General features: G+C 39.6%; 1 protein-coding gene across 1 annotated transcript in view; it reads right to left on the bottom strand.

Moving 5' to 3' along the window:
* Positions 1 to 7,852: 7,852 nt before the first annotated feature.
* Positions 7,853 to 13,784, bottom strand: part of LOC149285944 (E3 ubiquitin-protein ligase UBR3-like) — a 59,792-nt gene continuing 53,860 nt past the window's right edge. The window contains exons 34-40 of the mRNA XM_089494665.1: positions 13,630 to 13,754; positions 12,104 to 12,211; positions 11,286 to 11,411; positions 10,715 to 10,894; positions 8,592 to 8,801; positions 8,338 to 8,477; positions 7,853 to 7,970 (exon numbers count right to left, since the gene is read on the bottom strand). Coding sequence (XP_089350791.1) covers positions 7,853 to 7,970; positions 8,338 to 8,477; positions 8,592 to 8,801; positions 10,715 to 10,894; positions 11,286 to 11,411; positions 12,104 to 12,211; positions 13,630 to 13,754 — 1,007 coding nt within the window. The remainder of the gene's footprint in view (positions 7,971 to 8,337; positions 8,478 to 8,591; positions 8,802 to 10,714; positions 10,895 to 11,285; positions 11,412 to 12,103; positions 12,212 to 13,629; positions 13,755 to 13,784) is intronic.

Below are 13,784 nucleotides of genomic sequence, written 5' to 3'. Positions count from 1 at the left end.
CGGTGGACGCAGACATCCCCCGATGCTAGCCACACCTACTTCCGGCTGCAGCGTAAGCGCGTGGGATCTACACGCTGCCCCGGCTACATGACAGGGAAGTCAGAAGCACCGGTAAGTTTTTTTGGGGGGGCCGGGGGGAGTGTTAAATGGGGGGCATAAGGCATTTCTGGAGGCAGGGTGCTCTGTGAAATGCCTTTTAACCCCCTTAATGCTACTCTGCCTCCAGAAATGCCTTTTTAACCCTCTATACGCCACTCTGCCTCCTGAATGCCTTAAACCTCCCTATATGCCACTCTTCCCCATAATATGCCTTTTAACCCTCTAAATGCCAGAGTGGCATATAGGGGTATAAGGTATTTCTGGAGGCAGAGTGGCACATAGGGGGTCAAAAGGCATATCATGGGGCACAGTGGCATATAGGGTTAAAAGGCATATCATGGGGCACAGTGACATTTAGAGGGTTAAAAGGCATATCATGGGGCACAGTGGCATATAGGGGGTATAAGGCATTTCTGGGGCAGATGTACATAACTGGGGGGCAGGTTGGAAAATAGAAGGAAATAAAACCAAAATATTTTTCTCAATCATAGCTTTTATAAAAAAAAAATAGTTTAGATGAATTAACATTTACTGGTAAAACGTTTTTCCTATAGGGTCGTCTTATATTCAGGCTTTTTCTTTTTTTCCTAAATTAATATTTAGATATGGGGGGTCGTCTTATAATCAGGGTCGTTTTATAATCCAGCAAATACGGTAGTTCTGTTTCTCCTGGACTCCAATTAAAGATGTCCGGTCCAACAAAGACTCATCTACATATCTTTCCATTTTAGAAAAAACAGCCTTTTCTACACAACCCCTCTCCGTATATTAAACCAAACTGATTGATGATCACTGGAGCCAAACTCTGTCCTACAGAGACATAGTTTGGCCTCCAAAATTACAAACTAACCAGTATTTAATATTATAAAGTACAGGAAAACTGGTAACATAAACCTTTAATTTTGGTAAGCGATACATTGAAAGGACTCTTAATGGTTAACACTCATGTTATGATTCCAGTATTATTCACGTGCAGAGAGAGACTATTTCTCTTGGGGTCAAGCAAGAGGATTAATAGTAGCCTTGCCCACTCCTGTCTAATCAATTGCATCCATTAAAGCAAAGCTTTGCCCACCTGTATCTTATATTTTTAAGCCCCAGAAATTTTTATGTCTATGCTCGTTATGTATATATACTCTTCCGAAGTCTTTAGAAAAATGTTTTTAAGCTTTTGTACGGTGTTGTGTTTTGTATCTACCTGCGCATGGAGTCTTGGTTTGGCATCAGGCTTATATTGTGTTTGGTCCAAAGAGGCTGTCTCTCTCTCTCTATCTGATATTGCAGATCATACATGGGACCTCTCATTTGTCCTCATTAATCATCAGTGTATGGGATGTGAGGCCTCAGATTTAGGTAAAAGGGGGAGAACGAACTAGGAATATTAACCTCACCGGTAGTAAGTTGGAACGTGGTAGCTTGATCTATGCCCTGTGTATATGCCCTGTGTATATGCCCTGAGTATATGCCCTGGGTATATGCCCAATATGGTTAGGGAATTGAAGGATCCATGAGGCAGTCATACAATTCTTGTTAACGTAAGATGAGGCCAAGGACCAAATAGGTTTTGAGGTCTTATTGCAGGATGGAAGACTAAATGGGTGATATGGTCATATGCTATCAAAATCTAGGGTTCTAGGCCTGGCCATCACTTTACTCCATATTGTAATGATAGAGAAGGAAGTCAATCAGGAGGCAGAAAAGCCAACCTTGACTTATAAATGATGAATGGTTGTGTTGCCCCATCAGCCACTGGAAGGCCATAATATGTCATTAATGTTCTCTGAACCTTTATGCCACTTTCATGGTAGGCTACAGTGACTGGAAATGGTGACATCAGTTCTGGTAAGGTATAGTTTCTTATCCTTGACTCCCCTTTGTATGCAAGTTAAGATATTTTGGCTTTAGTGAAGTTGTGAACTGGAATAATGTCCAATTTGTGTGAGTTTTCAGCATGATGTATAGGTAAGAATAGCTTTACTTAAAAGACACTTTTGTATCATATGGAAAGAAAAGTATGCTGTGCCAAAACAATCAAATACATTTCTCATACTGAAGTTCCCTGGATTCCTTTGATCAGGAGCTAATCCGGCTATGGCAAGGTGTTTTATTGCCAAGGTGATCACAAGACACAGGGTCTATAGTGCTCTGTCTCCGGTACAACATATTCATATCGAGAGAGAGAGAGAGAGAGAGAGAGAGAGAGAGCATACCTGCCAAGTGTCCTGTCTTAAGCTGCCCCATATAGTGTGGATCGTGGGTTGGTTTGAAAGATCAGAGGATCTCCAATGACCATCCATTGAGCTGTAAGGTCAATCAAACTCTGCTTTTGCAGCAGAGACCTCAGTCACAGTTCACATGTGATCACTTTGCAATATATGGAAGCTTAGTTGAACAATATGACGTAATTTCCCAGTGTTTTGCTTCCATACATCACAAGGAGGTTGGATAGGTAAGGTGAGTGGATGTTTTTTTCCATCACATACCATGTCCCCCAACCAAGGTGTCAGGCTTTGGACAAGTAGAAAAGTGTTGGGGTATGGGAGAGAATTAAAATGTCAGACTGCCCAGTAATACCCAACAATGATAACATTTTGTTCAAGTGCAGAAAACCAGATTGAACCATTGGAGAGCTCAGAGGTACTGTACAATCTAGATGTTAGAAAGTTCTGCAGGTCCTTTTAGAAGGATGTCAAGATGCCATCAGAAGTTATCTGGAAATCAGACTGTTTTAAATCTCGTATTGTGTACAGTAATTGGGCTTATCGCTTTTGTGATCACTTTACCCACTCGTGAGCGAAGGCACAGACGGCTGGCCGTATAAGTGATGATGCTGATAGCACTGGCAGGGGGACATGTAAAGGTTAGCAGATTAGCTTTTATTTACTGTGTGTGCAGGTTGAGACTTTTTAAAGCATAGAATGGGGCAACTTAATTAAACAGGGATCAGGCTGAGCGCATTTCAAAAAATGCAGAAAGATTTGTACCAAAATCACATTTATCTGCAGCTTTATCATAGTAGATTTTCATCTGAGACAGAACTCTGATTGCACATAATCTTCTGATGTCCCAGCGAAATGTTGCTTCTGTATCGCAAAATAAACTCTTATATTCATCTTCATGACTAGAAAAAAATCCAACATTTCACGTCGCAATGTAGCAAATTGTATCATTAGTCAGGGTGACGGGTGGACGCTGATGACAGAAAGGATCAATCTTAAAATATATATAACTAATGCCTAGGATAGATGCAGCAAAAACAAACTTTTGGAGGAGGCGATGGAGATGTTGACCAGTTAAACCCATAAGCAACTCAAGATGAGGTTTCACCGGAGTCAGAGGGGCAATCGTACATGTAGGGGCATGGAGGTCAGGGGGACTTTATGTGGCTTTTTGATGATAACTGGATCTCTTTCATGGATTGAATATATATACATATACAGGTCTTCTACATATTATTTCATTAAATGGACAGGACATCGCACATGGAGCATGTTCTTTTCCAGATGTACCTTGTTTTATTACCTGGACACTTAGTTGGGCTTCCCTCCGGGGCTCAATGTTTTCAGCCCTCCCTTAAATGCAAAAATGTGGGCACTCCAGCTAAACTAGGTTTTGTAAATTTTGGAAGTGGGTAACACAACTTCTGAAGCTCACGTTTTCTCTGACACCCAAAAAGGATTTGGATGGTCCTTATTTCTGCCTACGTAGAGGTGAAGTTTTTGTTAAGTTCAAAGTTCAAGTAGGGGATGTGGTGCACACTTGGTCCTAAAATCACCTTCATTTTATTACTTGCTGATCCATTACTCACATGGTGGGGGAAAAGATGGTGCAATCCTTGTTTTTTTGTTGTAATTGTAGCATTTTCATTAAATCACAAAATATAAGCCCTAGTCCTTGCAAACTAATTTCCATGCAGCGTCTCTTCACGTCGTGATGTTTCTCCTGGACCAGCTATTGCAGCTCATGAGTAGTGAGGGTTTTTAAAGAGGTTGGCAGCGGTACAAAGCTGATGTCTACGGTAGACAATTGACTTACTTTGGTGGTAAAGTCGGAAGCTGCTTATAGATCACACCTTGATCTGCAACTCCCCTAAAGATCAGTTTGTGTCTGAATATTTCCCCATTAAGATTAGTTGATTAGTTTATTTTTGATACAAATAAGACACAGAGACAATGAATGAGAGTGGATTTTTATTAACATATCTTACAGTGTTCCATAGATTCCGCTTTACACTTCTGATGCATTAGAAAGATCAAGCTAGCTCCTACAGTAATATACTGTACGTTTGGCCTTTCAAACAGTATAGCACACAACACATCATGAGAAATACACGCTCACACATTTATATTTTTTCAGCATTATGGGGTTTCAACCTGTGCGGCAGGGCTTTGCCATATCCTAACGTTAAAAAGGAAAACAGAAAACCAATTAAAGTAGAAACAATAGAATCAAATCCCTATCAGAGCAGCATGCATGTGTGAATGTATCCTTATGGTTTCTCACCAAGCTTTTTTTTCTGCAGTTTATAAGGAATACAGTGTTCACCATAAACTACAAACACTATCAAAATACCTACACTTCTTCACCTTAGGCTAACGATTTCACATCACGTCCGTTTTGCACAGCCAACTTTTTTTTTTTTTTTTTGCTCGACAATAATAAAATCTTGCATCTTTCACCACCAATTAAACACACAGGTTGCAGGGCACTCAACTGAAAAAAATATGTAACTACTCGAAATTATTGTTCCCTCTGAGGTCAAAACAGCTATGGAGTTGTTGTATGTGAAGACTGAAGCCCGACTTGCAGTCTGCTGGGTAACTATGACCAACAGTCGCTTGTTTTCAGAGATTTTTCCTCAAAACGATTCCAACACTGTTTGCACACCTTAGAGGACATTGATCAGGAACAGATCTGGAGCTGGGGATCTCCAGCCCCGGGGGTCACAGCTGGCCACCCAAAATTATAGTTAAATAGCAAACCAAATCTCTATTTGTATATCAGACTAGAAGACATAAATCAAACATTTCACCACCAAAGCACTGCATTGTTTCCAGAAGAGGCACAAATTTTTTGTTTTAATGTTTGAAACGCCTCCTAATTTAATATTTATGGGGTGCCGTTTAGTAGGTCTTTCCGTCACTGTAATGTACATGGCTATATATATATATATATATATATATATATATATATATATATATATATATATATACATATATATATATATATATATATATATATATATATATACTACACCGTGACACTCCATTTCACTTTTTGCCATTTGTGAGAAGCTGTGGGGGAAATCGCCAGCCCAAAAACACAATAATATAATTAATCTTCACAATTAATGTCAAACATTATTTAACCCTTCAGGTTCAACAATGGTTTCAATGTTATTCTCTACTAAATGTCCATTAATTGATTCATGGCATAGGAACAGAGCAGAGGGCAACGGTTTTGTAGGATGGGGGTCTCAATAGCACATGTGTTTTCTTAAAGCTACGTTTCTCGCAGCCTAGAACCTGCAGTTCACCGTTTGTTAGTAAACCCCAACTCCTATGATTTTCATAAATCTTGAAAGGCAGGACTGTAGGGTGAACAGCTCCAGACAGACATCTATATTTCCTGAAAATAAAAAGGGGTAAACCTCACATAGGCTGGAGGGCCTTGCCGTTAAAATCCTCAACACAGCTGAGGTTTGTAGTCCGATCCCTACTTTAGGGTTATAAAAACAAGGAGTAGATGAAGTTCTGAGTCTCCAGTTCCAAACATTGGCATGTTGCTGATATTTGGTAAAAGCACCAGATCGGGCATGTCGTATCTCTGTTTGTTTAGCTTATCCTAAAGTATTTTGGATATATTTTTCTAAGAGTCTAAAAATAATTTGGAAACATTTCCCATGTTAACATTTTTCCCTATTGTGTTAAGTTATGTAGAACAGTCAAACCAGTTTCAATGCTTTATTACTTGAAAATCAAGAAAGCTTATATATCAGCCAATTTCCATCATTAAAAAAATCACTCCGCACAATATATATATAAGCCGTTTATATCCTGGTGAGTTTAAATGAACTGTAATCCTTCCATCTGGCATGTTGGCCCGTTCAGCTGGTTAGAATGCCAGCGGCATGGACAGGTGGGTTCACCAAAGCATCAGTAGTGTCTCCTTCTGTGAAACCTGTGATTTATTTTTTAAGTGTATATAAAGCAAATTGAATTAATTTAGCTGGGAATTAGTGAGTCCGGACGATTTTGGTCAACGATACCCAGGAGGGGGCAAAAAAAGAAAAGAGCCACCAGATGTCTAACTGATCAGCGTTTCTAAGTCAAACTGTGCTTGGTTTCCACCAAGACAGGTACAGTGATCCTTTAAAATCAATTATTTTACGGGAGAACATTCTGAATTTGGTTTTATAGACTTGCTGCAAGTAAAATTGCTAATGATTTTAGCTACAACGTTTAATTTTAACTTGCACACCTTGCAGCGGAATCAGACTGCGATCATTGGAGAATTCGGCAAACAATTATTTTGACTTCTAAATCAGTAGCACTAACTGCCAATTCCAAACTTCTGACGTTTGGAGAGTGGACACGAGCACATGGATAATGTAGGTAGCCAATAATTTCAAGTCTCCTGAATATACCCCTTTAACATAATAATGAAATCGCAACCCGTCGGCACACAATGGTTTTGTACTAAGGTACAGACCACTGCAGAACTAAATAAAAAGGGCTCAACACAGAAAATAAACAAAACAACAGCGTTAATAAAACAGATCTAATTAGATTACACTTCGCGTTCATTTATCTAGTGAGTCAAATTCCTGAGAATGAATTCAGTTTTTTTTTAGCAAAGCCTAAAAAGCTTTGAACAGATCCTCTCAGTAAACAACACACTTATTTATATGTCCCTGAATGTATGTATCTCTCCATACACACACACGGATTATATATATAATTACATGTGTTACTTTAAAAGGTTCTATTATAACATGTCTATACCATCTGCAACTATACATTATATCACAGGAAACAAAATGTGTTTTACAAAGAAGCTCTAATTACATATGAACACTGACGGACAAACAGGACTTAAAACATACAATAATGGTATCTCCACAATGAGCGTAACAGAAATTTACGAAAAGGCGCAGTCCCACTTAACAATACTCACTAGAGAATGCACTGACATACTCTTAAACATCTATATAATATTGTCCAAAAAAGTTTCAATGACTTGAAAATGAAGGTCTAGGCCCTACTTGAGAGAGACAACAGACACAAAACATAATCTCTGTATAATCCTATGGGGCCTGAATCAAAGAAGGAAAAATAAAGTGCCTTGATTTTCTCCAATGAGAAGACAACCAACATAAACATGTGGTTATAGCACAGAAAATAGATTAGTAAATAGATTTTTTTTCCCCAATAATAACAGAACTTGTAAACTAAAGAGGTTACAAGAAACAGGAAACACGTAATCATTCCAAGCGGAGTAAGTGGAACTACCCCTTTAACATTCAGTATTAGTTGTGCTTTTTTGCTGATGCTAGACAGTGTTTATCTACATTTGCAAAATCAATCACTTTTATTTACTACATAGTACTTTTGTTAGAAAGTGTCAGAGGGGATCCAATTTTAATTAGAACAATAGCACCTAATCACTAAAATGCTTTTAGACGCCACAGGATTCATGCCTGCTTCTCCTTGCAAGGAATTCTTCCGATGACAACGGGTTCAGCTGTAGATCTTTACAGACCATTGTAATGAGGACCCCATCTCTTATTTATGTGATCAAATGTGTGGGACACCCATTGCTGCTCCAGTACCCTATATCGCTCCTTGCAGATGTACAGTGGTTTCCCGCGCCTGTGGAAACAAAGCTATTGTCATTTTAATAGAACAAACTTTTTATGTTGTTTTTTTGCTATTCTTTAAACCCACTTTTTTTTCCTAACTTCTATTTCACTTTCTAACGGTTGCTTTCTAAAAGACTAATGGGCAAAAACTCCATATCATTTCTGGAGGTAGAAGCACCAATAGGTCAGGAAGTCCCAAACATCAGGGCCCGCTGCAAGCTGCTGCTGGTACAAGTCAATGAAGTTCAAGAATAAGGAGCAACTTTGGTGCAATCACATGAGGAACCAGTGAAATGTTCCTACTGATGGGTCTATGTATATACACACAACCCGCAATGAAAAAACCTAAAGAAAACAAATTTGATTGGTTGAAATACCTAAGTTCTCTGTCTTCTTCACCATGTGCATCAAGATATACAGAACCCCAAAGGCAAAACCGATGCCCTCGAATGATGATGATGACGGAAGCATTGATCAGAAGGAATATCCCAGTTCCTGCACCACAGTTTTGGGAGTGCTGTGAACAAAGAGGAAGACTAAGTACAGTTCTATTGGGGTCTCTGTATTTCTAGTAGTTGAATACGTGGATAAAGTAAACAATTAGAACCAGTGATAATAATGAATATCTTACCGATACACATTCACAGTAACTCTGTGACTTGCAGCAAAGTCCCTTTAAGCAAACAAATGTGCCGCAAACTAAGCAGAGCGCCGGATCCTTGGGAACTTTCGTGCAGACACTGCAGCATTTTCTGTGATAATATTGAAAAATTGTATTGTAGATCTCTGGCAGCTGAAGAAGGTGCGGCAATTCCCACTTGGTATCGTGAACAAGCAAGACCTAGAAAAGTAAACAATTCCTGCCATCAATAGAAAGTAACATCATATGTGTACATGTGTATGCAGGGTACAAAATAAACTGACTGCTATGGAGTAAGCTTTGAGGATCTGAAGAAGGCGTCGCCAAAAGTGCCAACTGAGAGCAATATGGTGACGCTTCTGGTGTCTTCATCTCCCCGATCTGGAGAGAGGATGTCACTGCAAGTGCCGCCATATCCCCCCACACCATTTACATGCATATTCAAAATCCTCTTAATGTGAGCTTTCATGTCTGAGGTCTTTCAGTGAAATTAACAGTTTTAGACTACAAAGACTATACCAAAACACAAAATACTTATGGGAAAAAAAACAAAACAAAATACCATTAAATATAACAGGACAGATACCGTAATCGTCTCAAATTTATGTATAAAAAACTAATAATTGTGTCTCTACTATGTTTAGGAGACACGATTGTGTTGTGTACCACTTGGCAAGTTATTATTCTTGGAATCTACTGTGACCTTTAGAAAAAAGGAGGAAGCGGGCAAATAAATGACTTTTGCAGTGGCTATAGGTCAATCTTGCACTTTAATCTGTCCCATGAATAGTCCAGAACGGTGCTGGTTTAACGTGCTACTTGACGTGACTTACAATCCTTTAAAGCCCAAGAACAAGGCTTTGGCAAGTGTGTAATAAATCTTTCCCTGCAAACTGCATGTTCTATGATGGGATACATTAGCAGCAATTGCTTTCTAAGTACCATAATGGATGGTCATCATAAACTAACATGCAGTGTGTTAAACATCTTTAATTTGTCTACTGTTTAGGTGTTCAGATGGGGGATTTTGGGTGCCGCCGTAGGAACAGACCAAGAGCAAAGTTTAAAGTAGAGCCATTTATATTGAAACAGATCACAGAACACTTTCTGACTAGTTAGATAAATAAATAAAATAAAATTTACTATCCAGAAAGGGCTGTACAGACCACATATCAGGTGACATTCTCCAACTAAACTGTTTCATCTGTCCATGGCATCTATGTTGGCCTATGGTGTTTGAAGGTAAGTAGGAATGCTTAAACTACTCAGCTTTATTATGCATGGTAATCGTCTCCAGCAAGAAGGGCTGAGCTAGATACATTGTGCATAGTTTATTCAGGTAGAAAAGCTCACATTCAGAATACATTATGGCTTAGTGAATAAACCCCATGGAGTAACATGTGATGTGACAGACACTAGCAGGATGATACCTAAAATTCTAGAGCTGATCCTAAGAAGAGATTTATTGTTCTAAGAATACAAGCACTAATTTGAGGCATTTCTCGCATTGCCCCTTGGTTGTACCTGGGAACATCGCTGGGTAGGCTATACAGGGCTCTCCCTCTTTTGGAGAAGTGGCTTTTTGCAGGGAGGGGTAGCCATACATGAGGGTGGGGCTAGCTCCATATAGCCTGTAGTGGGAGGTGAGTGTGCGGAGAGAAGTCAGGGAGTGGGCGTGGTCAGACATCACTTCCCCGCCCAGAGAAGTGTACCCAAGTATGCTCTTGGGGCTCTTTGCTGATTTCATTGGCTCAATTTGGCCGTTTTCTGACAATGAAAATCTATATTGTAGGCAAGGTATTAAGTAACATTTTACTTGCTCCAGTAGCTGCGCCTGACATTGTTTGGTAGCCTGAACAATATGGTATATTTTACACATGTGTGTTAGTTCAAGTAGCAGAAAGGAGGAAAATATTAAAAGAAACACAAACAATGAATAGTTGTGAAAGATTTTAGCACAAGGTTCACATTTTATGCATTACTGACAATACAGAGGCGCACAGAGTGTTTGGCTAAATTCTGACAGTGAATATTGCACCCTCACAGGCATCGGTGTCGGGGGGGGGGGGTAGAGACTTGCGTATAAGCAATGGAACAAAAAGAAAATTGCTTACATTGACTTGTTCTGGATGTGTCTCGGAAAATAACGCAAGTTCTGAACACCACTGTGATAGCAAATCAAAGTCTGTTACTGGCCAATCGAGGCAGCAGGCACTGAGAAAGTGATGTGATTCTTGAAGGGCCGGTGGCAACAGTCCCAGATAGCTGGACAGGGCAGCAAATTCATCTTCTTCCTTTAAATTCATGTGGAGAAATAGGATGACATTAAACAAAAAAGAAATACATCTCAAACTCCCGGAGATGAATTGAGCACAGCCACCTTCTCTGGAAAGTAGTAACACATGGCAGCACTTTGTATAGATCAAATTCTATAAGATGTGGACTCTGCCTTCCATACAATCACCCTGCGGCAGGTTCACTTTAAGGAACGTTTTTTTTGTTTATGTCAAGTGGCTGACAAAGCTATTGGTCCTACATTTTTTTTTAATTCTCATTCACCAACAAGGCAATACAATCTTCCCCTATGCAACACAGAAGAGTCATAGCGCAGCTGGTAACCTAACAACTACAAAGGAAACACATCTCCACGGGGCCTTATTTTATAGAAATAATTGTTACATTTACCTGACAGCTTGGTATATCCACTCCAAAAAGGTAGTGCTGGAGAAGGCTGGTTATCCTGAGGAAGGGTAGGCAGAATTGCCTTAAGTGTTGTTCAATAGATTGCAAAGACCAAACCGCAAAGCTTGTCTAAACAGGACACAAAAACGCCATTTTTATATATAAATTTATATATATATTTGCAAATGTAAAAATGCCATAGGTAAGCATGGATCTAGGAACAGCTGCTTGGTGGTTAAGTTAAGGTCACAGATTAGTGACCTACACAATTTAAACGCATACAATAATCTTTAATGTGGGATAGTGGTATGGACGACAGGCAAGGTGTTAATGGAAAACAGTTAGGTCATATATGTGGCATAGATACCCAAACCCTGATATTTTTCAAACGGTAAAGGAAAAAAACACCCCAAAAATGGGTGTTTCTTGTTCCACAAGAAGGTTGGGTCTTTAGGTCTAAGATAATAGCTTTTATTGGGCCAAAAAAGAGTCGCATTTGTGACCTTAGAGGTCTTGTATTCAGATGGAATGATTCCATCAGATAGAGACCCCTGAGGTCCTGAAAGACTCCTTATCTGTGACTAAAGGCTCCAGCTGTGATGGAAGGGATGCCGGCAAGTATTCCAGCAGAGCAAACACTGTTAGTAAGCAGAGACTTGGCTCCCTACGTGGATTTCATGTACATCAACATCTGACCACAACAGAAAAGGTGGGACAGCGGAAATGGTAAATTATATAAAGTTAAATAGGAATTAGATTTATTCAATATCCCCAACCCACAGTAACATGTATAATAAAGCACAACACATGATGGCACTTACTACAGATGCACCTTCAGTTTCTTCATCTTGGTAAATCTTCCCTGCAGATAATTCACTAATAACAAAACCCAGCAACGCTTCCCAAGATTTGCCTGAAGTGTATGAACTCTGTCAAAAAGAAAGGAGAGGGGAACAAAACAACAGAAGACAGAACATCAATCTTCATGAGCTGTTTTATGTGGCTCTTGCCAATCTATGTCTCAAGTTAGAAAAACGACCTCATGAAATATAACTCACAGCCACACTTTGAGATTTATTTGCTCCGATGGGAGGCAGAACAGCCATAAAATACACATTTTGAGATACACGCTAAAAAGGTTGGGTTTACTCTTTTGCGCAAGCCGATGGGAAAAATGTAATTTAAATATTATCCTGCACTCACTGACAGACCGTTATAGAAACATAGCATTTGATGGCAGATAAGAACCATTTGGCCCATCTAGTCTGCCCATTTCTCCTGATGATGGCCTATAATATAAAGGATTGATGTGAAACATAGCTTGGATACTTTCTTGGACACCTCCTTCTTAGTTAATCAAATGCCTTGGGGTTGGGTAAAGGTATCCAGTGAATTTCTCCCTCACTTCTGCGAAATATGGCTACTTACCTTTATGCCGCATACACTTGGTCCCAATGGCTTGGTAACCCGCCTGCAAGCTTCAGCGCACCAAGATGCATCCCCCCCATGGGCTAATCCCAGCTTGTACCGAACAGGCTAGACAAGCCAAGTCTACGTCATGTTTACTAGATTAATTATCCCCTTAGAATATATATTCTTGTTTTAATGCAAACATTCCTAGCCCTTTCCTCAGCTAATTTCGATGCAGGAGATGTGTTTGACCCAATGGGAGCGCTGTCCTGTGACCAACTGGCTGCTTCATACAGAATCCTCTAACCACAGAAGAGGGTGGCAGCTGCAGGGCTGCAGTAAGTGCTTTCTTTCCCCGGTATATTAACATACTCTAATATGCATTCTTTTTCGTAGGGCTGTCTGTGACAGTAACCTGTCCCTTTAACAAAAAAGTTCTACTCATAACAAAAGTGCAAACAGAGATGCTTATAAACACCAAACATCAATGTTTTTTCACTAATGAAGGGACACATTGAAAATGCCTTTTTTTTTGTATGTCTCATGATTACTGCCGGTCTCTTTTGTATCACAGTAAATTATTTTTGTGGGGCTCTTGCCACCTCTCAGCACATCAATAATACAATGAATGATATTGCTGCCTTTGCAGGTTTTCAGCTAAAACTTTTATCACCGGGCTGGATGTTTGAAAAATGTCACCTCTAACAGTAATAGTTGCTTCCCTGTAAGAGCACCTTATAAAGGTTTTTAACGAAAATAGAGAATATTGATTTTTCAGCTGGAACAGTGATTTAAAAAAAAAAAAGCTCTCTGGACTGAAGACCTGGACGTTTAACAATAAGGCGTGAATGCCGATGGAATCAGGAGGCTGAGAACGCGCATGTCATCAAAATGCTTTTGGAGTTTCTGAATGAAGAAGAAGCCAAAGACGACAAACCCTCTTATGAAATCCGGATTCTCTCCAAGATGCACGCTCCTCGGCACGGAGTTTGAGTGTGAGTGAAATCATCGCCTGTGTGTACAGCAATGTATAAAGTACCTTCACAATGCAGACAAAATGTTCTGGAAGAAAAACATATACAATTTCAGTAA

This window comes from Sceloporus occidentalis, unplaced genomic scaffold (assembly GCF_023333645.1).
Source record: "Sceloporus occidentalis isolate IW3139 unplaced genomic scaffold, rSceOcc1.0.p SCAF_74, whole genome shotgun sequence".
NCBI classification, from domain to species: domain Eukaryota; kingdom Metazoa; phylum Chordata; class Lepidosauria; order Squamata; family Phrynosomatidae; genus Sceloporus; species Sceloporus occidentalis.
This window is presented reverse-complemented; position numbering and strand designations above follow the sequence as displayed.